Below are 25,099 nucleotides of genomic sequence, written 5' to 3' on the forward strand. Positions count from 1 at the left end.
CTACTCCTCGTAAAAAGCAGGACCACCCTGTGCCACTTCCAAATGACCCCTGGGAGAGGTGGTATCATCCTAGGTTAAGAACCACCCATTTTACTGATGAAAAAACAGAGGTCCAGGGTGGGGCCTTGTGGGGAATGACTTGTCCCAGGTTCTAAGTGGTGATAAGTGATAGAGAGTCAGGCCTTGACCTTGGATTTCCTCCTGACTCCTTTTGACATGTGCCTTCTCTGCCTACCTCTCGATAGGAGTTGTCCTAACAGCTAGAACTTCAGACTGAGCCAGCTTTCCCCTCTCTGGACTTCCCCAACCCATTTCCCCAGGATCCCCCATCCCCTCGGGGCCTGAGGAATCACTCACAATGATGAGGAGGATGAAGTAGATGAAGTTGTAGAAGGAATGAGCATCCATCACAAAGTACATGATGTCGACCCAGCCCTCCAGCGTGATGACCTGGGGAGGCGGCAGAGGGGCAGGCTGACTCTGGGCCCCCTAACGCCTCCTGCAGTCTCCTCCAGAGGCCCTGACCCCATCCCCACCCTGAGAACGACCACTCCGAGCCTGGACTATGTCCTGGTGCTTGTGTTCTGGGGAATGTCTCGGGCCCAGGCTGCCCCACCTGGAAGATGGCGATCCAGGCATAGCCGATGTTGTCGAAGTTGATGGCGCCCTTGAAGGGGTTGTGCTCCCCCGGGGAGCAGTTGGTGTAGTACTGGTTCCAGTTGACACAGGTGGTGTTGCTGGAGCTGTTGTAGGCCTCGTAGTCCAGGCCACAGGGTGGGCCACCGCCCCCCTCCCCTCGCAGGGTGGGCACACTCCTGCAGGAGCGCATGCCGTTCTCCCGCGGCTGGGAGCAGATGAAGGGGTTCTCGTCCTCGTTCTCGGTCTGGTAATAGCGCTCCAGGTCCACACTCAGGGGGCTGTGGAGGGGACAGGGATGAGGCTGAGGGCAGCTTCCCCTGGGAAAAAGCCCAGGAAGGGAGAGCTGGGTGAGGGCACTGGGGCATGCAGGGTGCGCAGGGCAGGGAACAGAGTGGGGCAAGCACCAGGCCGGCGCAGGGATTTGTGTGTGTGGATAGGGAGTGTGAGGACAGAGTGTGAAACTCCAGAGTCAGGATGTTGGACGGTTACGTCCTGGAGCAGTGGTTTCCCAAGATGGCTGCACGCTAGACTCACTGAGGAGCTTTTACAAATCTCCACCCAGGCTGAACCCCAGACCGATGAAATCAGAATGAGTGGAGATGGGACCCAGGCCTCAGTCATTTTTTAAGCTCCCCAGGTGACTCCAGGGTGTAAGTTTGAGAACCAGACATGGCACTGATATGAGAACAGATATGTTACTAGCAACAGGGTGGTCCCAGCCCCACAACCACTCCCAGGTCACCCCCTCCCCATGAGCCACTCACAGGCTGAAGTTCTCAGGCAGGAAGCATCGGTTCCGAAGCAGCCCTGCCCACAGCTGGACTCCCACAATGCCGAAGATGAAGAAGACGAAGAAGCAGAGCAGCAGGACGTTGCCCAGCATGGGCAGTGTGTCCAGCAGCAGCGTGACAAGGATGCGCATGCCTGTGGGGGCAGAAGCCACGCTGGGGGCGCCAGGCTGGCCGGGCTAGGCTGGCTGCCATGAGCCTGGCAGCACTCTCAGAGGGGGCCCCCCGGGGCCTCTGAGGCTGAGACAGCCCGGCTCAAGCTGGAGGGGAGACCAACAGACACCTCTAACTCCGCAGGCAGCCCACGCAGCTGCTAACCCCTCCCCACTATCCCTCTTGCCTCCCCCATTAATCAGTGTGCAGAACCACCAAGGATGAGCCAGGGTAACTGCAGTTTCCAAAGCACCCTCCTGCAATGCATCCCACCTAACTCTCCCAACATCATCATGGCGTGGATAGCACCAATTTACAGATGAGGATTGAGACTCAGAGAACTGACATGACTTGTCCAGTATCACAGAACGGGTACAGGTAGGTAGTACCAGGACTCAAACCAGGCTTTCTGCTCCTGAATCCTGTTAAACTCACACACACACACACACACACACACACACACACACACACACACACTCCCCTCTTACTTTTTGCTTTCACTACACACAGTCAGCAAACCCTTCTAAGTTATCACCACTTCAGTCATTGCAGAAACTGACGCAGAGAACTCCAGGAAGGATGTTAGCCGACAGGAATCTCACTTTGAGATCCAGGCCCTCAGCAAGGGCCAAGATACCCTGTGGCTTTACCATGGTTCTCAGCCCCCTGCACTGAGTCTACTCTCTACGCAGTGGAGATCCCCACACCAGGACCTGAGGGGACACAAGGCTGTCTTCTCAGGTGGCCACCAATTAACAACCCTCTCCCTAGGGAAAGCCACCACAACCCTGGCCCACTCCAGTTCTAAGACCAACCAGCCCACAAGGTCTGAACCAGCCCCCAGGCCAACAAGCCCATTGTCAAGTACACAGACTTCTAATGGCCAGTTTTGACCCCCAAAGTGCCATTCACGGCCTCCTGCCCCTTCCAGGGGAAACGCTTCTAAGTGGAAGCTAATTCACCGTCTTGGTAACTGCAGAGGCCCTTTGCAGCTGTGTTCTCACTCAATCCTTCTCCACCCCCTCCAGCCCCATCCCCCCCTTCAGTTCCTCAGTGCTCCCACTGAGATCAATTCCTCAGGGTTTGCATTAAGGGAATTACACCGGTGGTTAGACACAGGCCTATAAATCTGCCAGCCATCACCTGGGGTGGGAGAAGAGGCGAAGGCATGCCTCGTCTGGAGCTCCTGTTAACACCAGCACACCCCAAGGCCTGGAGGACACCCAGAGGCAGCTTCATCTCACACACGCACAGATACACGCATGGGCCTCGTGCACGTGTGCACGCACGCACGCACGTATGTACACACACACACACACACACACACACACACACACACACAGCAAAGGGGCTGCTGCTACATCAAGCACAAAGCCCCAGAAATGTGCTCCCCCACACCTCCACTCCTGGGACTGCAGTAGAAGCCATCTGCAGCTTGTGTAGGTTGGGGAGTTGCAAAGGGGGCCTGAGCAAGGGTGGGGGGCAGGATGTAGAGGAAGCTAGAACTGCCAAAGCTTCCCTGGCTCGGGAAACCAATGCGGTTTAATTTAGATAATGGTCCCGGCAGTCAGTTGCTGCAACGGGTTGGAAGGGAGTGGGAAGGAGGAAGGGGATCCAGGCGGGAGCATGAGGCATGGAGTGGCCTTGTCTTGAGAGAAGTCATGCGCAGCGTGGCCAGTGGTGGTTCTCACCAATGAGAACCAGACTGCATGAGAGGCTGTTCTGGCTAGAAAAGGCCATGGCACTTTGCACCGACTCCTCCTGGCCTGCCAGCCCCTCTACCCCATTCCCACCACCCCTATTCCAGGGCAGAAAGCGGTCAACTAGCTGAAGGGAAAGGGTCATCTGAGACATTTCTGAGACTCTGACCAAAAATCAGGCTAAAATGAGGGGGAAGGGTCTTTCCAGGTAATTCTCACAGTGCCACAGCCAGAGGTGCAGATTTCATTTGGCTCCTGTGACCCAACTCCCCCCTGGAGTCTGCCTCAAAGTACCAGGTCCTGATGAGGCCTGGGAGTGGTCAGGAGGTAGGGGTGGGGTCTGAGATTTCCATATTTCCTCTTGGGGCTCTCTGTCCAGGGACTGAAGGCCAAGGGGACACTCACTGGGCACCCGGTTAATGGCCCTGAGGGGTCGCAGCACACGGACTGTCCTGACAGCTGAGAAGCTGACGTTCTGCAGGTCCAGCGAATACTCCAGCATCCTGCAGGGAGGGGCCCAAAGGGAGGCCCTTTGAGTCTGAGGCCACCATGGGTATCAAAAGAGGTCAATGAGGAATCCTGCTGCAGAGGGGCAGCACAACCTCAGACTCCTCCCCTCCTCCCCCCAGGGACCCTGAAGAGGGAGGGGGTGGAGGGGCCATGGATTCAGAGCAGTACAGGCTGGAGCTCTACAGGCAGGACAGCCTTGGACCCTTAGTGGACAGCCAGGGAGAAAGCAGCACTATAGGTGGGCCACGGGCAGGGGCCAGGCCTAGGACTCTGACCCGGGGTAAGGGATTGATCTGACCTGTTGCTTGCCCACCCCCAGCCCAAGCCCTCACCCTGCAATAACGATGAAAAAATCCAGCCGGTTCCAAGTGTCTCCCAGGTAACACTTCTTCCCAAAGATTCCCAAGGCTACCATCTTCACCACCATCTCCACGGCGAAGAAAGCAAAGATGAAGTCATCAAAGGCCTGAAGTGGGAATGAGAGGTTGTTAAAACTGAGAAGGAGGTGGGGGAAAACCCCTCATCCCCACCTCCATCTGTGGGGTCAGGGCCTCTTGCAGAGAAGGGGTCAGGTTATGAAGATCAGGAGCTTTCCCCTGCCCCCAACCACACGTACACACTCACCTGCAGGATCCGGCAGCGCTGGGAGTCACAGGCGATGTCCTCACACGGCCGGAACATGCCCAGAGTCACACAGTTGAGAAGGATGACCAACATGCTGATACGCTCAAACCAGGTAAACAGGCAGTCAAGGAAACAGTCGGCCAGGGCTGAGCTTGAACCCGGGCCCCGCTGCCCCACTCCAGTACTTCCTGCTTCTTGACCTTCCAATTCTATCTGACACATAACCAGGTGCAATGAGAAGGCCCTGGCCCAGTCCCACCTTGGTCAGCGCACCCCGCTGGGCCACGCTTTCTCTTCTGTAAAGTAAGAAAAGCCACAAATACCCTGACTATTTGCACAAGCCATTTTGGGGATAAAAATCGATCACGCTTATGGAAATGCCAGACACCAAGAGTTTGCTGCCGAATCTGATTCTCCCTATCTCCCAGGGAAGATGTGAGAAGCAAATGAGATAATGTATGTGAATGTGTGACACAAACCTAGTCAGATTATGTCTGCCTTACAGTTTACCAAGCACTTTCACACCATGCCACATTTGAGGCTCACAGCAGCCCCGTGAAGTATCTGGAGTAGAGAGATCATTTTCTTCCCCAGAACCCAAGGAAACCGAGGCCCACAGAGCTCAAGGCATGTGCTGAAGGTCACGGGAGAAGTCAGGATGTGACTGAGGTTTCCAAGCTCCTGATTTGGGACCGCTGCTTGCATGCTGCTCAGGCATGAAGGGAAGGGGCCCTTAGGAGCATGCTGGCCCCAGACAGACAGGCAGAGGCAGACAGCTCCAGAGCCTGAGGCTGCCCCTGCCACCACCAGTACCCTGGTCTCTCAAAGACCTCAGATGGCCTCTAGACACAATCATGCATTTAAATAATGGGGACCCCCGACGCACCATGCCCTGCGCTGGACTTAAGTCCCCAGCCGGTGCAGAGTGGACAGTACCCTGTACATACAGACCAGGCTGCCATTATACTTTCTTGTGGCTTCCAGCAAAGCCTGGACCAGATCAACTAAAATAGACTGTTCTGAAGCAGAGAGGAGAGAGGGGTCTGTCTAACTCCGAGTCTTTCCACATAGTGGATTTTATTGAGGGGCTGACTTCCAGCCCATCCACAGGAGAATGTACAAAATGGCCTTAGAAGGTTCTGGACACCAGACTCACAGCTAAATGACCAAGCGTCCTATTTTTCTCAAGGAAAATATGAGAGGGGTAGAGAAGAGCAAAGAGGCTGGAAAGAAACAGAGAGGGGGTCTGGGGATAGGAGAAGGCCTTGGGATGAAGCGAGGGAGGGTGTCATCGCAGCTCACAGTATGACCTGCAAAGCCAAACGAAGTGAGGTAGCAAGGGGCCAGAGCAGATGGGATCTTCCTGTTGTAACCTCCTTCTGGAGTGAGAAGCCTTTGGCCAAGAACCCAGTGACTTTCCTCCTAGCTGGTCCCAGCCACATCCCATCTCTGTCCTGAACCTCAGACCGTGGCCCCTCCCCAGGAGCTCAGGACTCCCTCAGTCCCCTCACAGCCTTCCTCTGTCACCCAGGCCGTTTTCCCTCAGACTCACATCACTTCCCACCAACAGGTACCCAACTGTCCCAAGGCACTGCAGTTTACTTAACCTCCACCTCCTTACAAGAATAAAAGTATAAAAAATTTAAAAAAAATGTTCTAGAGTTTTTGGGGTAAGTAAATGAAAGTAGAAAATAAAAAGAGTGTTGTTTCCATGGAGCTGTTTTCCTGAGTGGAGCAGGAACCCAATGGATCTCTCCCCAGAATAGGGGTCAGCCAGGGGTCACCCTGGAAAAAGGGGGACAGGGAGGGAGCTCCCTTAGAGCCATCATCTGGAAAGGGAAGAACACGGTTACCCTAAAGAACTGGCCTGCTTTCCCCCAGCTAGCTTCCTCCTTTCTTCTGTAGGGCAAGGACCCACGGGAGCAGATATCTTTACATGGGGGAAGGTGGTTAGTTCTCCTGAGAAGAGGGGCTCCTGGGACACCTGTTGGGGCACCTCTAATGGGAGTGATTCCACCATGTCATCTGTGCACTTTGCTCATCTCCCTTGCAGAGGCAGGAGCACGCTGATACATCTTTACGTCCCGCTACAAAGCTTAGAATAATGCCTGGCCTGTAGCAGGTGCTCAAGGCATGCAAAGAATAAATGAATGAATGAATGAATGAATGAATGAGTCAAGCACTTAACCAATCAATCTCCTGCCTAGAGGCCAGATGTATCTCCCCCTTCATGTTTCCCTGCCTTATTTTCCTCGATAGTGATGAACTAATGATAATTATGGGGGGGGGGGTGCAGAAGTGACACTATAGGGGAATTGTCCCTCCTTTCCCCACCTTACACATGTTCACACTTGGGCCTCTTATAGCCAGAGCCTATCTCCAAATAACCCCACCGAAAGCTCTTAACCACGGAAGTCCCTTCTCAAGGGCCCCCTTGGCAATTCAGCTTACTCCCAGGTATATCCTGCTCTCTCTTCTTCACTCCTTTCCCTACAGGTAAACATAATGGAAAGAGAGACACCAAGGCACAGGAAAATTTGGGACCATTTGAATCGAGGAATAATTAATGGGGGTGGGGGGGTCTTTCACCCTTCTCAGGATAGGGCTCCTTTCCTTGGGAACATGGCCGTATGCCACTGTGTGATATTCCTGTTGCTATAACCACAGGATGTGTCACCAGGTGGCGTGGATTTGTTGCCATGGTAATTAAAGGGACCCCTCACACATGAACTCCCCTTATCCAGGCTGCTGTCTTGTACTCAACAGGGGAGGGGAAGCGGGGAGACCCACAGGTTATCAGGTTGGGGGGAAACCATATGACAAATTTCCATGGCAACCAAGGGAACGGGGACACGGGTTGCCATAGTGACTATGAGAGACCTGTGCAGTCACATGTCTACTGTTGCTATGGTGACTGTCCGGGCTGGAGTGGATCCCAAAGGGGGAGGTGGGTAGGAGAGGGGAGGATCTTTCTTTTCCCTACAACCCACCATCAAAAGCAGAGAAAAAGGAAATGGCAGGGTGAGAAACCCCACTTCCATCCCTCCTCCTCTTCTCCCTCCAGGAGAAAGAACTAGAGCACGTTATCTGTACAACTGAGTCCTCTCCGTGGGGCTGCCTAACCTGACAGCTGCAACAGAGAGAGGGGTGGGGAGAGGAGGGAGGAGGCTGGGGCACCTCCGGAGGCATGGGGGCTCTAAGCAGGGCATGACTGAGAAGGGAAAGCAGGCCCTCCAGCCGTCCCATTCCCCACTAGGAGCCTGGAAATCTGAGACTGAGGAGTGCTGAGGAGGAATCGGACCTGGACTCAGGAATCCTGACCTCCTAGTACTTGGTGGGAAGGTGGGGTGCTGTTCTCACCCACCCCATGGAGAGACTGGTATCTACGAGATTCAGCATTACCTGGGGTGGGGTGGGATATGGGGCTCAGCAGCAAGGCTCCTGCTAGGAAGGCAGAAAGGGGGTTCCCTCGCCAAGCCCCTACTCCCACATGCCTGTTTCCCAGTGGTCTCCCCAGTCACTGGCTCCAACGTGTGGGTGTGTGGGGAGAGAGGTTTCCAGGCGAACTGAAAACTGAAGCCTGAAGAAAGGCAGCCGGCCCCACCCAGAGACAGAGACGTGAGACAGAGACACAAGAGAGCCGGTCCGCTGGAATCTTTGGAGGGGAAATAGGCCAGAAATCTGATTCAAATGTCTGTGACTGTGTGTGTGTGTGTGTGTGTGTGTGTGTGTGCGTGTGTGTGTACATGTCTGCATGTGTGAGCAGTTGTGTCTGTCGCCATCCTGGCTGAGGCAGGCAGGGCGGGGTGAGAGCTGGGGCGGGAGCAGACAAGGGGTGAGGGGTGCTGTGTGGTGGGGGTAATCCCAGGAATGGATCCAACTGGCACTCCGGGTGATGGGGAGTCCCCCAACAGTTCGGTGGAGAAGAGTGGGTGTGTAACCCAGAAGGAAGGTGGGCCTGGGACAAAAAGTGTGCCAGGGGGTGCTCCCAGTGCCAACCCCCAGTCCTATTGAATTCCCCAGCCCCAGCCCTTCTCCCCAGACTCCCCTCTGGAGAGCCTTGAGTTTGAAAATGAGGGAGAGCATTGGTGAGGGGACAGAAAGAACACCCCGCCTCCCCTTTACTCTGAGGACCAAAATGGAGATTTCTCCCTAGGTAAGAGAAACAGGCAAACTTGGGGGCACGGGGACAGTGGCAAGGAAAGCTCCAGAAATTCTAGGTGCCCCCTCCCCTCCAGACGCACACACTCAGACACACACAGTGACGCAGACTCACACTCATACTCACTTCTGGAAGCCATTAGGGCTCCTGCCCATTCAGGCCTCCCCCTTCTACTCCTCCCCACTCCTGGCAGGCTCCCCTCTCCTCCTTTGGCCCCCCTCCCCCTCTCAGCATCCCAAATGCCAGCCTGTGATTTCCAAATGAGAAAAAGCTGTGCTGGGCTCTGAGCTTGGAGAAACTCCTACACAAACTTCCAGATGTGACACAACAGCCGGAGAGGGAATGCTTAGGATCTCCTTCCCGGGAGGGGAAATGCACTCCCTCACACTTGAAGAAACACATACTGGGAAGTCCACCACCCTTCTCTATAACCTGGGAGCGTGGGGGCGCCTTTCTGACTGTGCAGTGACTGTCGGGGAGCAACCCTGGCCTCCCGAATACCAAAACATACCCTTCTCAGCCCCTCTTCCTTCTGCTGCCTCCCTCCCCAACACACACACACACACACACACACACACACACACACACACACACACACACCACTTCTACCTGGGTCTAGATCTCCTCTCTAGGAAACCTGGTCTTTCTTAAATAGGCTAAGAAAGGGAGGGGAAGAGAAGAATGCCAAGAGACTAACTAGCTTCAGTTAGTTGGGGGAAGGAGTCCTTACATCACTTACATCCCTCAGGCTCTGAGGTACAGACAGGAACCTTGCAGAGCCAAGGGAATCTTCACAGAAACCAAAAAAGAGAGAAAGGGAAACACTGAGGCCCCAGAGTCAGTTTGGAGCCCCTCTGGTAGTGAAAATATAGGTTTCCCTTGACACTTGGTGGTGATGGGAGTGGTGGGGGCACACTAGACAGCCCCCTTGCCTAGAAATTGCTCTCCACCCATCCTCAGACAACCTAGCCTCAGTGGCTTGTCCATCCCTCGTGACAACATGCCCCATACCTGGACTCCCACCACCCCAGAGGAAAGCCTGCTCCCCAACCTGCAAAGCAAGCACTGGGCTCCCATCTCTCTTCTCATTCCAGTCCTCTCCACTTGCCCCCTCCCAGAACACCTCCAAGGAAGGAACCTTCCCTCCCCAGACCATCCATTAGCACCGGGAGATAAGGCACGTGGGGAGATGCTAACCCAGAGGTCTGGTTTTTGTGGAGGGAGAGGGAAAGGGGAGAGATCTCTCTACCTCACCCGAACCCCTGAGGAGGGGATAGGACTGGTGCTTTTTCCCATTCATGGAGAGAGTGGTAGTTAAGGGTGGAGAGGAGAGATGGCCAGAGCCCACCCTTCTCAGAGACATTTGTTCCCCATCTCCATTCCCTCTCTGCCACGGAGAAAGGGGCCTAGTGGCAGGGGGTGGGGGACGAGGGAGGAGTCATGCCCAAGATGTGCCTACTCAGCAGGTCCACAGACCTCTGAGGCCCCCATCTCTCTCCTCCTGCAGCTCAGAGAGAAAGGAAGAAGGGATAGGGGGTGGAGAGAGGGTCTGATAAGGGGAGCTTCCTAGAGACCCATGGGGTGTACAGGATGGGGGTTGAGGGGGGACCCAAGCTCACATCCCTGCTTTGCGCACTAGAGGCAGCAGAGCTGCAGAGAGTGAGGGCGGCACCAAGCTTCTCCCCCACCTCCCCAAAGCAGAGTCCAGGGTGGGCTCTCAGGGGTTACAGAGGAGACCTGCAGTCTCCCGCTCTGGGTCCAAAAGAGCCTCTGAGCTAGGAGGAAGGAGCCAAGAGAAGCCAGGAGCCTGGGACAGCCGCACACCCCTTCTCCTTTCCTTCCGGCAGTGACGGGACCCACCCGGGAGGCTGGAGCCCCACGTTAGTTAAGCAGTGCTTTGTGCTCGGGGCTTAGGGGGAGAGACCGTGGGGATGAAGGAGTTGGGGTCTCCTATACCACTACAGACCGGGCACAGGACGGGGGGAGTGCTAAATCTATCTCCTTGGAATGTGGGGCTTGCATTCCATAAACCCATCCGAGGAGTAGACACTGGGGTGGTGGACCCCAGTCTTCCTTAGCAAACCAGCTCATGGTCTCACTGTCCCCCACCCCACAGTACTTTCTTGAAGGGCTTCGGTCTCCCATACCTGCTCTGTGATCCAGTAGGAGCACTCTTTATTTGTGAAAGGAATGGATAACTTAAACCGGCTTAATCCCATCCCCCGCTTGCCAAAGCTCTTGCCACAGTCTTTCCCTCCACAAGAAAAAATCTAGCACAAAACTCCCAACCCAACCTTAAGCACCCCGCATTGAATAAAGAATTGGGGAGAAGGAAGGCCCTCTGGGCACTGGGCTCCAGCTGAAAAGGTCTCTATTCCAGCTCTGGGGGCAGACAGCTACCCCTCCACGACATCTTGTTCTCATTCTGCGCCCCTGACATCAGCCGCCGCCGGAATCTCCTTGTTGTGCCTCCAACCCGCGGGATGAGAGTGGGGGGGCTAGGAGCTGGTCCCCGCCCCCCAATATTTCCCTCTGGGTCAGTAAAAACCTCAGCCTCAAGAGCAGGTGGGGGGATCAGACCCTAAAATCCACTGCAAACTTTGGAGCAGGAGCAGAAGGGAAACCCAGGAGATTGCGGTCCCCCTTCCCCCGTCCCCGCAGCTTTCTCCCCACCCCACCCCCCAAACTCGGAAACCAAACCCAGCTCGCTAACCGGCGGCGGGCGGAGTAGAGCTCCCAGGCTCCCGAAGCTACCACATCTGGAAGATGACGACCCTCCCCTGCCCACATCTGGAGGGGATCCAGCTGCAAAGCAACGGGGCACGTCTCCTCTCTTTTCCTGGCCTGGATCCCAACCCCCCCAAGGAGGACTGAGGTGTGTGTACCGAGGTGGGGCTCCTCTGGGGTAACTGCCAAACCTGATCGCTTCTCCGCTCCCTTTCTGACGCCCCCTTTCCTCCTAAGCAGCCCCCCTCTCATCTGCCCACCTTCCATGCTCACTTCTCCAACTCACCTGGCTTTTGGTCCCCGCTGGCGGTGTGGCCCGCCCCCCTGCGGACCCCCCACCCGCATCCCGGCCGTCGTGCCCCGGAGGATATGGGTTACAGACCGTGCGGAGACACCAGCTCCGCGGGCGGCTGTCCTGGCTCAAGTAGAAGAAGACCACCGGGGCCAGCGCCGGATACGGCAGCCCTTCTGCCTCGGAGTCCACGCTGCCCGGGTCCTTTTCCGCCGACCCCGGCCCCGGCCGTCCCCTGGCTCCCGACAGGTCGTTGAGCCGCATGAAGCTCCGGGGCTGTCCTGAATCCTCGGCGCCCGCTCCATCCTCCTCCTCGTCCATCCTCTGGCCAGCCGGGGCCCCGGGCTGTCTCGAGAGGGGCGAGCGGCGCCCCTCAGAGGAGGTGTCCTCACGCAACCGGGGGGTCCCGGAGGGGGCGCATCTGGGGGGCTCTAGGGCGCAGGCTGAGCCCCCGGGAGGGCCAGTTCAGCCCAGCTCCCCCAGCCCGCAGGGGCATGCTGCCCGCGGGGCGCCGGGTCGCAGGGAAGCCCCGCCCGGCGCGAGTCCCGCTTCCCCAGGGCCCCTGGGGCCCCCCGGGCCAGCCAGCCGGCTCCCCCTCACTTTGTTCCGGCTTCTTCGCTTCGCGCCTAGGCTCCGGTCGCCCGATTTGGAGCTACCTTCGGCGAAGCGGCCCCGAGAGGGGGAGAGAAAAGGGGGGCTGAGGGCGGGGGGTCCGGGGAGGGGCGCCCCCTCTTCCAGCGCCGCAGCTGGAGCAGGATCTAAGGGGTCAGCATTGTCCCGGCTCCGCGCCAGCGACGGCGGGGGGAGGGGAGGAGGGCTCTCTTTGGGGGTGGGTTTGGAGGGGGTGGGGGCCGGCTCCTTCCTCCGCCCCGCGGCGGGCTCACGGTCCGGGAGGGGCGGGTAGACGGTGGGGGGCCGTCCCGGGCGGGGGTGGAGGCGGAGATGCCGCCGCCGCAGCCGCCGCGGTGGCTGCCGCTGCCGTAGCAGTCGCCGGCGCCACTGCCTCCTCCTCCGGCCGAGACGCGGAGCGAGCAAGCGAAAGCGGCGGCGAGGAGCCCGGCGCACACCACAGCTGGATCCCTCACTCCAACTTCAAGCCTCGGCCCCGCCTCTCCCCTGCCAGCCTCGCAGCCAATCGCTACGCGCCTTCGGCCCCGAGCCGCGCGCCCATTGGCCGGCCGCCGTGGCAGTGCGGGCGGGGGCTCCCTGGGAGAGAACCACAGCTGGAATCCGGTTCCCACCCCAAAGCCCAGGACCGCCCCTCTCCCTTCCCCTTGCCCTGGGTCGGTTCTCGAAGGCCGGAGCCAATTAGACGGCTACCCAGACCGAACCCACTTTCCTATTGGCCACTGGGGTCTCCGGGACTCCCCTGGAGGAAGCCCCGAGGAATCAGAGTATTCCGCGCGGGGTCCTGGGATAGCGCCGCCGGCCCCCGGGCATCCTTTGTCCAAGACCCTTGAATTGGACCACAGCCGGAGGGCGGGGCTCAGCTCTGGGCGGGCCTGAAGAAGAAGGGAGGACGGCGGCTGCGAGTGTGGTGGGGAGTGACTAGGGTCCCAGAACGAAATCCTAGGTATCCACCTGATTAATCTCCCACCCTGGAGTTAAGCTTGGGAGCGGGACTGAGGAAGGAGAGGAGCGGAGCAGGATGTCTCAGGGGTAGCGCTTCAAGTTGGAGGGAGCTAGTCTTGGGGAAGCAGGCGGAGCCAAGGAAAGACGGGGGTGGGTAAGGTCTGGGCGTGGCCTCCTCCAACCTCTTGGGCTTGTTGATCCAGCTCCTTGTCCATTCCTGCGACTTTGACCCTGACCGCCTAACCTTAACCCGCTGACCCTGACCTGACGTTGACACTCCTGAGCTTCATCCCCTTTGCCCCTAGGGATCCTATGGAGGGTGTGCATCCCACGCGGGGGCTTCGCGCTGGAACACGTGGCCCCAGGCAGGTCACGCCGGACCCAGAGGCCGGATCCCCAAGAGCAGCTGTGGAGCAGAGATAGGCTCCTGCGAAGGGACCTCGGGGGCCCTCAAGTCTGTAGGAGGGAGTGGAAGCTCAGAGTTGGGCTTTGCCGATTCTTAACCTGCAAAGTTTCACCAATCCCCCACTCCACGCCTCAGTTTCTCCCTCTCGAGTTCCAATATGGCTTATGGGAAGCTGTCCGCAGGACAGGAGTTTCGCGGTGCTGCTCTCCTCGCACACCTCCAACCTACCGGGAGCGGGTCCTAGAGGGTCTGCGGCTTCCCACGCGCGCACACGTACGTACGTCCAGACCCCGGCTCTCGCTCCGCCTCACCTTCCCGAGTTCCCGGGCTCAGTCAGCTCCTGCTCCGGTTCGCCGCCGGCGCCACCTCAAAAAGCTGTGGGTACCCAGGAGCGGAGCGCCGCGGGAGTGCTGGGCGCTGGGGTGCGGTGGGGCGGAGAGGGCATCGAGGATTAGACGTTGGGAAGCACTTCCCCACCTCTGCGAAAGGTAGACACGGCGGAACCACGCAAGTCAGTCTCTCCCGAGCCTTTGGGGTGTATACGCCACTGCGGAGAGGCATATGGATGGACCAGATGACCTCCCGCGCCCGTCCCCCCTCCCCCGACTCCCCGGAGTTTTGAGCTCCCCCAAGGCTGCGCCACCCACGCAACCCCCAACGCGCCTCCCCGGCAGGCGGGTTTCAGATAGTGAGATGGGAAGGACATAGCGGTTGCTGCGCCGTCGCCTCCCAGGTTGCCCTTTCGCCGAATCCGGGCACCGAGTTGTGCAAATGAGGCCGGATTCATTTGCATTTCATGCTAATGAGCAGATCCCTTAAGTGCCTTTCTCTCCTGGCGGGAGTCTCTGCTCTCATTCTGCGTGTGCCCAGCCAGTCTTGAACTCGCTGCGGTCTTCTGGGAGAGGGACCTATTTACATGGTTGGCTCCACTGTCTGACACCTTCTGCCCTCCCGCCGGTCCTCAGTCTGCCAGGTCGGCCTGCCTTTCTGGACAGGGTTAAGAGGCCCTAGGAAAAGTAGTGACTCTTATCATCTCCTTTTTGCAAAGGGGAAAATGAGGCCAGAGAGGCTTGCCCAGCCCAATGGTCATTTCCTGGTGGTCAGCAGGCCCTACACCTTCATTTATCGTCCAGGCCACCCCCATCTCTGGTCTAAACTCTGTTCTAGCACATACGCAGAAAGGAGGGCAGATACACGCACCATTTGGGCAAATTGAGACCCACATTTACTTCCCTGGGCTAAGATCCTGGTGTGACCTGCCACCTAAGGCATCCTGGTCTCTGTGCGGGGCACCAGGGGATTCTGATATCCCTGTCAGACATGCTCACTATTAGCCCGAGTGGGGCAGGGGAGAGGAGAGGCAGAACCCACAGATAAGGCAAAGGAAGCCCTGACACCGTCTTTAACTCCCACCTCCAAGCCTCAGCTCTGACATCACCTCCTCAGAGCGGCCTTCTTTCAGCCAGTATTGCAGTGCTTAAGTGCCAACATACTGAGGACACAGTTCTGAGCCAGAAGAGAGTCTGGAACGTCATAGCATTTTGCCTGGGCTGGTACTACATGTTTATGTTTGTAGTAGTTAAATGATTGTCTCCTCCTCTAGGCTCTATGTTTCTCTCCTGAGGGCAGGGGCTATGTCCATTTTGTTTACAAGGACCTAATCCAGTGTTTGGCACATAGTAGGTACTTAATGGATCTGTTAGATGAATGAATAACCACAGGCAGGGAGAGGAAATGAGAGGGGGGGGGAAATCCCGTCCTTTGGTCCTCTGTTTCCCAACAAAGAAGTTAGGCCTCAGTGCTAAGATCTCTCTGGGTTGGAGGGAATGCCCCCATATAGGTCCTACACCACCAGCCCTCTCCCCTCTCTACTTCCCTCACGTCCTGGCTGGCTTGCTCAGGAACCGAGATAATGTTCCCATGTGTGATGCTCTCTGCTAAGCGATGATACATTGTCCTATTTAGTCAACTTGCAGCCTTGGGAGTTGGGTGGTGGTTGTCCCATTTTTTAGATAAGGAAACCGAGGCTCAGAGATGAAATTACTTAAGTGACTGCCCAAACCATGAGACCCTGTCTCCAATGACCCTGGCCCACAGCTTATCCAGGACAGTCCTGCCAGCAGAGCAAGGAGCATAGCCTAGAGGGACCCACACAGGGAAGAGAGGCTGCAGACTTAAAATCCCACATCTGAGCAAGAATTATGTTCAGCCTTGACCTCTTTAGAAAATGCAAGCACTCCCCAGAGAACTAACCCTTTAAGGCCCTAACTCCTTCCTCTGAACCCATGTATAAAATCCCCGTGTCAGGTGTATGCCTGGTACCAGCAGAAGGGAAAAAGGAGACACAGAGCAGAAGGAAGACTGGAAGAAGCAGCAGAATATACCAAACACATCCTCCCTCACAGCTGTACCGACACCTCCTGGGGGTAGAGGAAGCCTGAGTAGTTTTTACTGTACCCTTCAGGCCCCAGGAAGAACCAGATGTATTGGGTGGCCTCAGACCAGTCTCTTACCCGCTCTAGGCTTTAAGGTATCTTTATTCATATGAGGCCAAAGGTATCTGCCTTGCCACCTCATTCATCAGGGTCAATGGGACTAGAGACACAAGCGGACTTTGCAAACTGCCTAGACCTTTCCAAAGCCAAGGCTGGGGCTGCCAAAAAGGCCACCTGCTCTTCTCCACCCTCCACCCTCCCTCCTCACTGCCCCCAGACCAGGCTCTACTTGCCCAGCCCTCAGATTTCCTGGCAAGGATGAGCAGGCTCCAGCCAGAAAGAGGACAGCTGACCTTGTTGGCCGGAGCGCTAATCCTCTCCAGATGGGCTGGTGGCTTGCACCAAGGGCTACCCAGATAAAACCTGGTCCCAGTGACCATGTGTGGCTGTGTGTAACCATGTCCAGGGAGTGGCCAAGGTCCTCAGTGGACCTTGGTGTGACTCAGTCCAGTCCCTCAGCTCTTTCCTGCCCCACTCCTGCCCAGTGCAGACATCCCCACAACCAGTGGCCCCATTTGGGTCTTGCGTCCAGCAGCCTCTTCTAGCTATCTATACTGCTTGGCTCTGGGGCTATGAGGATACCCAGGCTCAGCAGAGCCCTGAAGGTCTGGGGTAGGGGGGCATCTCCATCCCCCCCTTCCTGCCTGTCAGCCCCACCACCCTATACCTGCCCTTCCCAAAACACACTTCCTAGTCCCCTCCCCACAGTGGAAGCTAAATGGGGTTTCTGGGGCCTGTGAAGAGGTCGGTGCCAAGAACAGGACTTGTGCGCATTTCTTAACGTTGAAGGGACAGGAGGTCACAGGAAGGCACTTGCTTTCCCTGCAGCAGGAAGGACTCAGATTTGGAGAAGGACTTCCAACCCAACAGATGTTACAAATGAAAGAGAACTCTTTCCCTGGCCTGGCTTGTGTACAAGCATGGGGATGAACAATATAACCTCCCGTGGGAAGGCTTTGGCTCCATTCTAGTGAGGTTGGGGGCTGGATGGATACCCCAAAAGAAATGTCCTTGGTCCTGATAACAGCAGCTCTCACTATGTACCTGAGCTTATGCAAATGTTGCCATTTCACGAAAAATAAAAATTCATGTAAAACATCTTCCCCAACTTAAAACAGGAGACAGTGGGAAGGGGAAGGCAGGCCCTTGTTTAACCCTGCCTCAGGGCAAGGGTTGGCCTTTCCCCCTCCTGGACAAGTCCATGCCCCCATCCCCACTCCTGGCAGTAATTACTGGTCCCCTGACCTCAGTTTCACTCAGGCTGCAATGGCTGGAGGCAGGATCAGCTGGTGACCTCTAAAGGTGCAGGAGGGAGGCGAGAAGGGCAGAGGGGCCAGCTAGGGGCTCCCAGAGGAAGGGGCCCTGGGCTGCTGGTTCCCAGGCTGGAGCCCAAGGCTCTTCTCTCACAAGCAAGGCCGAGGCCCGGAGGTTACCACGGGACGCTGTTAGGTTTATTCCAGGGTGAGTTGGTGCCCATGGGGGGCGCAGTGAGGATGGCCAAGGTCATATGGTGACAGGGTGCCCAGGGATGGCTGAGGCTCTGCAGGGTCCTGCAGGGCCCAGTCTCTGGTCAATGGGGGAGCTCCGCCTCCTGCCCCAGCCCCAGCCCTAGAGGGGCGAGGTAGTCACTGATGCAACAGTTTTCGCAGTTCGCTAGGCTCGGTGATAGGCATAGAACAGGCTTGATTCTCACACACATAGGCGGTGGCTCTATCTTCTAGCCGTCGCAAAGTATTCAGAAAGGGCAATTGGCGGGACAGGAAGCTTGAGGGGTCCCCGTTGGCCAAAATCAGCACCTGGGGTAGCAACAGATGAAAGAGGGTCACCTGGGGCTGCTGGGATCCTGGCAAGGCTCACTGGAGGGGTTTTTCTCCCCAGGGCTTCAGAGAAGGAGACACTGGGTAGTAGAGGAGGGGAGGTGGGGCTGGGCTCACAGGTGCGAACCTTGTTAGGGATGTAGATGGAGTGGACACACTGCACCAGAGCCTTGGTGTCCTTGGCCTGGGGGTCTCCACAGATGACGATCTGGCCGCAACAGAAAGTAACTCCAGTGTCAGGTGCAGCGGGCTGGACCAGACCTACCAGGGCTTCCCTATCCTCCCTCTATCCCCACTATATCCCTGAGAAAGAATGGTACTCAACTCAGCATCCCCCAGACCAGCTGCCAGGAGGCTGCCTCAGATTCACTGCTCAGCAAGTGGGAATACACACACACACACACACACACACACACGCAGGTAAACCTCAACATGGGGCACATGCACGCAGACAGGCAAGCACACACTGGAAAACACTCACACTCAGAAAGGCAGACACAGTCACGCTCCACCAGATGTGCACACATAGCAATAATGCACATAGGGACACACATGCAGATAAGCATATACCTGCACACACACCGGCAGACTCAGCTACACGAATACACAGAGACACACAGAGAAACACTTCACCAACCACAGGGACACACAACCCCAGGGACCCCTGCCTCCTGCGCCCTACTCTGAGAGCCCCAGTCACAGGCACTCGCAGAGGCTCCTGCCTGTACCACAGACCTGTCTCAGACGCACACGCACAGACTCCACCTGCACTGAGCAGCCCTTACAGACGTTCTGAGGAGACACGTGCACACTCCCTCCTAGACGGCCACACACTCACAGACCTGAGCTCTGGGGAACAGCCCCAGGAACCCCACCCCATGTCCCCCTCCCCCACTGTGGCCCAGCTCCCCCCCCACCCAGGGTCCCAGCCCAATTGCCCTGACACCCCCACACCTGCTTGAGGGTCAACTGGTGGGCTGAGAGGGCTCGGACCATCTCAGGCAGCGCCACGGGGACACGGCGCATGCGCTCAGAGAAGGCAGTCAGCAGGCACGCGCACTTGTCCAGCCAGTCCTTGTGACCCGTGAAGCCGTGCAGCCGAAGCAGATTGTGGGCCGACACGGAGTTGGCACTAGGCTCTGCGCCATCCTGGTCTGCAGGGGGCAGGGGGGTGGGGGCCATGACGGAGGGTCGCTGGGTCCCAGGACCCTGCCCCGGGACTATGGCCAGGGAGGCTGGGATGGAGAAGAGTCCCTCTCCACCCAGCCTGGCCCAGGTCTGAGTGGAATGCCAGCACCAGCAGTTACAGATCCTTCACTCGCACATGTGCGTTCTACATTCCTCTGCCCCTGGCTGAACTGTTGGTCCCTCGGCTTCCCCCTCTCAGTCCCTCATCCTTCTTGTTCCTCCCTCCCTCTCTCTCAGCTCCCATTTCTAATTCCTCCCTAAGACTGCCAGGTCTGCAGCCAGAATAGACCCAAATCCTTTCACTTCTCCCATCTCACATTTCTCCCTTGTCTGGGCCTTCACCAGCACTTGCCTGGACTGAATGTCATTAACAGCCTCCTACCTGGTCTCCCTGTTTCCCCTGCCCCATCCCTTGTCCACCGTCAGTCACAGTGACATTCTTAGATCTAACCAGAGTGGGTCACAATCCACTGAAAACCCTTCAGAGCCTTCCACTCCTTTTCATGCCTACAAGACCCTGCAGGGAGCTCGCCCCCATCTTCCATAGCACAGGCCGCCCCCTCCCAGGTCTCTCACAGGTTGTTCTCTCTGACTGAAATCCACCCCCAACATGTTAAGAAACTGAAGCTCTAAACTATAACAAGACCAACCCAAGGTCACTTGGTTAACGAGTGGTGGTGATGTGAGCCCAGGAGCGCCTGGACCCTGCCCATGCCAGCTCTTCACCACCACACTGAGCTTACACCTCCCCCAGGGAAAACCGAGTCCCAGTTGAGTCCAGGAAACCAGGCCAGCTCTGCACCCCCCACTGACCGTCCTTCAGACGCAGGGGCAGGCCAGCCCCCAGCTCAGCCTCACTGCAGAAGTAGCCGCCACCCCGAGAGTCCCAGAAGAGCCTGTCCTGTGTGTCCTGAAGCCGCAGAGCCCACTCGAGCCACGCACTCTCCAGCGAGGCCTCGTACAGGTCCAGCAGGCCCCTCACTACGAAGGCGTAGTCCTCCAGGAAGCCCCAGCAGGGTGGGTTGCTGGAGGGACAGGCATCGGGGGAAGGGAGAGGGAGGGTTTCCCAGAGGAGGCCCCTTTCACATATTCTTTCATTTAACCCTCAAAATCTATCTCTCTGGTGGGTACCATTAGCCTATTTCCCGGATGAGCAAGTGGGTCCAAGGAGGTCGAGAGTTTACAGTGGGCAGATGGTACAGCCAGGATTGGAGTCTACCCCGGCGGGGAGGAGACAGGCAGAGATAGGCCTGGGGTGCCCCGGGAGACAAGCTTTCCCTGGCGGCCCAGCCCCCCACCTGTGCTCCAGGGTCCCCCCAGAGCCTGCATAGCAGGTCCTCATCAGACGGCCACTGGACACGTCAAACATGTGCCGCTTCAGGAACTTGGCGCCGTTGGTGGCGTAGTTGATCAGCCTCTCCATGCCCAGGACAGCCCCAGTTACAGCATAACCAGACACCATCAGTCCTGGAGGGAGGAGACACCGGTAGCAGTGAGAAGCTTGCCAGGGTCTTCCAGGTGTTTCCCCCCTAACCCCCCTCTCCCAAGCCCCAGTGCCTGTCTGGAGCAATGCAGTGAACAGGTAGGACCTGGGCTCCAGCACCAGGCAGGGCTGGGCTCCTGGCCCCTGGGCGTGACCTAGGGCAAGTTACTTAAATTCTCTTAGCCTCAGTTCACTCATTTGCAAATTGAGACAATAAACCTGACAAAGGAAGAATTAATATTCAGCAAGTGCCTGACACACAGAAGGGGCCTTGCAAAGAGTAACTCTATAAATTGGATTGGGCCACAGACACAGCTGCCCCACCGTTCCAGGCAGCCAGCATCTTGCTGTCCAGGTGCGGCTTCGGCCGATGTTTTCGGGCCTGGAAGAGCTTCTCCAGCCCTGTATTGAGCAAGGTCCGTACAGCCTCCACTTCCAGGCCAAAGCGAGCAGCGGTCAACTCCAGTGAATATCGGACAGTCAGCACGTTTTGACCCTGCAGCTCCCCCTTGGGGTCCTGAGGAAAACAGCCCTTGTCCAAGAGTCCACTCCCGTCTGCCCCTCTGCCAGTCCGGCTGCAGGACCCCTCCCGCAACCCCAGGAGTCCTCACCTGACTGGGGTTGATGTTGCCGGCCTCCGTGAGCCCGTAGTGCTTCATGAAGAGCTGGCCTGAGGTCAGTGGCTCGCTCGCGCCCAGCACAGGCTCTGAGAGCAGCTGCTGGACCTCTTTGACCGTCCACACATAGAAGGCGCCCTCTTTGGGTCGCATGCCCCGCTCTGGGGGTGAGTCCGCATCCTCTGCACTGTAGAAGCCTCCAGACTGTGGGGAGGGAAGAGTTGGCTGGCCCCAACCTTCCGGGCAGTGGAGGCCCCAAGCCCTCCCGCAGCCAGGCCCTCCTGCCTCAGTGGACACACACCCGGTGACTCAAGCTCCGAGCTACGTATTGCAGGATGCCTTTGGCAACGTCTGAATAGAACTCGTCACCAGAGATCTGAGGAGGAGGAAGGAGGTCCTGTCAACAGAGGTCCCTGGGGCAGCCTAGGTATGGGGGAGGCAGTTAACATTTTCCCAGGAGGGTTGGGAGGAAGCATGGGTACCAGGCATATGGGAAGGGGTTAGGGGAGAGGTCAAGGCGGAGTCACAAGTCACGAGGAAGGCCCTGGGAGGGGCAGCCGTGGTGGGAAGGCAGGCTGGGGTTGGGGGTCACCTGGTAGGCCTGTGAATAAGCCACCACGAGCTGCCCCTGGTCATACAGCATCTTCTCGAAGTGGGGGATATGCCACTGGCGGTCGGTGGAGTAGCGGTGGAAGCCCTATACCATACGGCACAGGGGGCTGGAAGCTGATCCCAGCCTCTGCCCCCACCCCACTGCCTCCTGCTGCTGCCCCCTCCAGGGAGTGCCTCGGCCCCTTCACCTGCCCCACGTGGTCTCGAATGCCCCCATTGGCCATCATTTTCAGGGTGTGCAAGGCCATCTGCTGGGCCCGAGAGCCATCTTGGGTGAGTCGATGACTGAGCCAGTAGGAGAACAGGAAGTTCAGGATTACTGTGGGAACCAAGGGCACATGGGTGAGAATGGGTAGCCGGCTACAGATCTGGGGGGTCAGCAAGCCTCTGGCCAGGCTGGGATTAGAAGTTCACTCAACAGACAGTCTCTCTGTCAGACTTGGGGTCAGGAGGTCAATTGTCAACCCAGAGGGCAGAAGATTGATACCAACCAGGTCAGTGTCAGGGTCACTGCTAAGGCCAGAAGTCAGGTCTTCATTAGAGAGCTACTGACAGGTTGGGGGCGAGGAGAACAGGAAGTTAAGGACCAAGCCAGGGGTCAGAACATCATTGACCAGAACAGGCATCAGAAGGCCAGGCTGGGGTGGGGCAGGCATGGGGTGGGCACAGACCTGGCGTGGGGAACTTGGGGGCCTCCGCGAAGCCACCGTACTCCTCATCATAGCCCTCATCCAGCTGCTGGAAGCAGCGGCTGTTCATGGTGGCAGCGGAGGGTGGCACCTGGCGGTCACCCATGCTGATCTCCGACCGGGCCAGCAGGGCTGTGGTGACACGCTGGCTATTTTCTAGCAAGGTATTCTTATTCTGTTTCCACTGTGTGAGGCAGGGGCAGACCTAGAGGTTAGCATGGGGTGGGGGCGACCTTGTTCCCTCGCTTTTGACGCCTGCCCTCCTCCCTGACGCACACCCACCTGCTCCCGTATTCTCAGCAACACTGTGCGGAAGCCAACTCGAGTCAAGCCATCCTCAGGGGGGAAGTAGGTGCCCCCCACAAAGGGCTGGAGGTTGGGAGTCAGCCACACACTCATGGGCCAACCCCCACCACTGGTGGTGGCCTGGTGGAGAGAGGGCAAGGGTGAGGGGAGTGGCCCCTGTGCATGGGCAATCCCCCTCATGGGAAGACCACTCACCTGCACAAAGGTCATATACACCTTGTCCACATCTGGCCGCTCCTCCCGGTCCACCTTCACACTGATAAAGTCCTCATTAAGCAGGCGGCCAATCTCCTCATTCTGGAAGGACTCCTCCTCCATCATGTGGCACCAGTGGCAGGTAGAGTACCCCACTAGAATGGGGCCATGGGACCAGTGACTGGTCAGAGGGGTGCCAGCCAAGGGGCCCCAGCTGACTGAAGAGGCCCTGACCTCTGGTTTCCAGGGAGGCCCCCAGGCAAAGAAAACCTTTCACCTATCCACCACCACTCCGCTCCCCCTATCCCAGGGAAGGTGGGTGCATTACCTGAAAGGAAAATTGGTTTGTTTTCTTTCCTGGCCTTGTCGAAGGCTTCCTGTCCCCAGGGGTACCTAGGCCCAGCAAGGTCAGGCATCACTCACTACCTTGGGTTGTAGGAGGTGCTGAGAGCCCAGCTGCCCCAGGAAGGGCATCAGGAAAGGTACTCACCAGTCCACCGGGTTGTAGGCATGTTGTTGAAGGTACGATGACTTCTCATTGATCAAGCGATTGGGGACCCTCTGGGGTGTGGACTGGGAGCAGTTGGTGCGGCTTCCCTTTCCTCCAGCAGGCATGGGCACTGAACTACTGACCGTCACACTTCGGTCCTTGTCCCGGGAGGAGCTACCCCTGGCATGGGCAGGTGGGTCAGGCCAGGGGTCTTCCCCCCACCTTCTCAAAGGCCCGCTCCACCCCACCCTCCCTCTGGCACCCCTCCCGGAACACCCTGCTCCCAGCCTAACCCACCTTTCTGAACCACGGGGGAGACCGTGGCCTTTGTGCTCCCCCTTGTGTCTTTGGGGGGGTGAAGAAAAGTGGCTCATTGGGGGCTCCCTGCCAGGTTAGTCTCCCCCAACCTCTTGGACCTGGTGGTGGGAAGGATGATGACTGTGAGGTCAGAGTGAGTCACAGTGGGCAGAATGGTCGTTTAGGCTCCATTCTCTCCTCCTAACCAGGCCCCTCCCCGGGCTGGTGGCACTCTCTGGCATGCCTGGGTGCGTGATCTGAGCAGGAAGGCCACCCGCTGCTGGTGGCTGGTCAGGGCAAGAAGAGTTGGGTCTGGACTGGACCAGGTTAGAGGCAATAAGAGGAAAATTAACACAGGGGACTCCCTCACTCAGCATCAATCTTCTGTGGGGCGCATCTGTGGGGCCAGGTTCTATGCCAGACCCCCTGGACCCTCAGATTAACAGAAACTGACCCTGATCTCTGGAGGCTCAACCTGGGAGGGTGGCGCTGCGGGGCAGGCCTAAATAATAATAGGTTCTGCAGCAATAAGGCCAGCCCAGGGTGCTGTTGGATAAAGACCCCCTCGCCCAGCATTGGGGTTCAAGGAAGGCCTCCTGGAGGTGATGTCAGAACAGAGTCCCAGAGGGGAGGGAGGGAAGGAGGGCCGGAGGGCATTCCTGCCTGAGCTTGGTCTCAGGAGCGGACTGGGAGGGCAGGGTGGGGTCAGGTATGAGGGGGTGGCCTGGTAGGCACTGAGGACCAGCACCCGGATGCCCAGCCCTGGGGCCCCGCCGGCGCAGGGCCCGCCGCAGCGACCCACTCGCCCGCCAGTACCTGCGGCTCACGGAGAGGCCTGGCCCAGAGCGGGGCAGCAGGAGGCAACGGCACAGCCTGGCCCGCGCGCCCAGCATGGCTGTTCCAGGCCACGGGACTTGGCGCCGCGGACTGGGAGGGAAGGCGGGAGGCCGCGAGGGGCGGGCCGGGACACCGACCCAACCGCGGGCGGGCCCTAGCGGAGACTTTGGACAAGTGGCTGGTCTACGAGCGCCACACGGTGGCTGAGCGCGGGATTGCAGACCGTACAACCCGAGCTTGGGAGGCCCTCGGTCTGTGCACAAAATTGGGCGGGCTCAACGGGACCGAAACTAGCTGCTGAGCGAGAATCACCCTCATGAGGACTGTGAAGATGCCAGGGCCATGGAATGCCAGAGCCTGGGCTCACATCGTCCAACCCTTACCCATTTTACGAATGAAAAAGGAGGCCGGAGCAGAAGGTATGGCTTGTCCAGTCCCATCCAGCCAGTGAGCTTTGCCTATGGGCCGCCTCCCCATCTCAGGGTCCTGTTCGAATCCCA

The 25,099-nt window shown here is 57.9% G+C and overlaps 2 protein-coding genes across 19 annotated transcripts in view; both read right to left on the reverse strand.

Annotated features, from left to right (window-relative positions):
* CACNA1G (calcium voltage-gated channel subunit alpha1 G) overlaps window positions 1-14,168 on the reverse strand; it is a 64,579-nt gene extending 50,411 nt beyond the window's left edge. For 5 of the 17 annotated variants that reach the window (XM_033089400.1, XM_033089397.1, XM_033089403.1 and 2 more), the window contains exons 1-7: window positions 11,675-13,584; window positions 4,415-4,526; window positions 4,123-4,256; window positions 3,686-3,783; window positions 1,404-1,563; window positions 617-917; window positions 358-450 (exon numbers count right to left, since the gene is read on the reverse strand). In XM_033089400.1, coding sequence (XP_032945291.1) covers window positions 358-450; window positions 617-917; window positions 1,404-1,563; window positions 3,686-3,783; window positions 4,123-4,256; window positions 4,415-4,526; window positions 11,675-11,916 — 1,140 coding nt within the window. In that variant the 5' untranslated portion in view covers window positions 11,917-13,584. Of the gene's footprint in view, window positions 1-357; window positions 451-616; window positions 918-1,403; window positions 1,564-3,685; window positions 3,784-4,122; window positions 4,257-4,414; window positions 4,527-11,674; window positions 13,586-13,801 lie in introns of those variants that run through there. The other 12 variants (XM_033089408.1, XM_033089411.1, XM_033089406.1 and 9 more) reach the window with 7 other exon arrangements.
* A 3,329-nt stretch (window positions 14,169-17,497) lies between these two features.
* Window positions 17,498-24,766, reverse strand: SPATA20 (spermatogenesis associated 20). 2 transcript variants are annotated; one of them, XM_033091877.1, is made up of 17 exons: window positions 24,579-24,686; window positions 23,763-23,881; window positions 23,466-23,645; window positions 23,304-23,368; window positions 22,976-23,130; window positions 22,757-22,900; window positions 22,457-22,658; window positions 21,974-22,104; window positions 21,766-21,870; window positions 21,475-21,549; window positions 21,168-21,377; window positions 20,881-21,073; window positions 20,372-20,540; window positions 19,887-20,098; window positions 18,840-19,039; window positions 18,013-18,093; window positions 17,498-17,864 (listed from the first exon to the last, which is right to left on the reverse strand). In XM_033091877.1, the coding sequence occupies exons 2-17, from the start codon at window positions 23,837-23,839 to the stop codon at window positions 17,694-17,696; spliced, it is 2,370 nt and encodes a 789-aa protein (XP_032947768.1). In that variant the 5' UTR covers window positions 23,840-23,881; window positions 24,579-24,686; the 3' UTR covers window positions 17,498-17,693. The 2 variants fall into 2 exon arrangements, with proteins under 2 accessions (XP_032947768.1, XP_032947767.1); XM_033091876.1 differs by lacking the exon at window positions 23,763-23,881 and having other exon boundaries at window positions 24,579-24,766.
* Window positions 24,767-25,099: the final 333 nt, after the last annotated feature.

The sequence above is a fragment of the Rhinolophus ferrumequinum genome, chromosome 21, assembly GCF_004115265.2.
Source record: "Rhinolophus ferrumequinum isolate MPI-CBG mRhiFer1 chromosome 21, mRhiFer1_v1.p, whole genome shotgun sequence".
NCBI lineage: Eukaryota > Metazoa > Chordata > Mammalia > Chiroptera > Rhinolophidae > Rhinolophus > Rhinolophus ferrumequinum.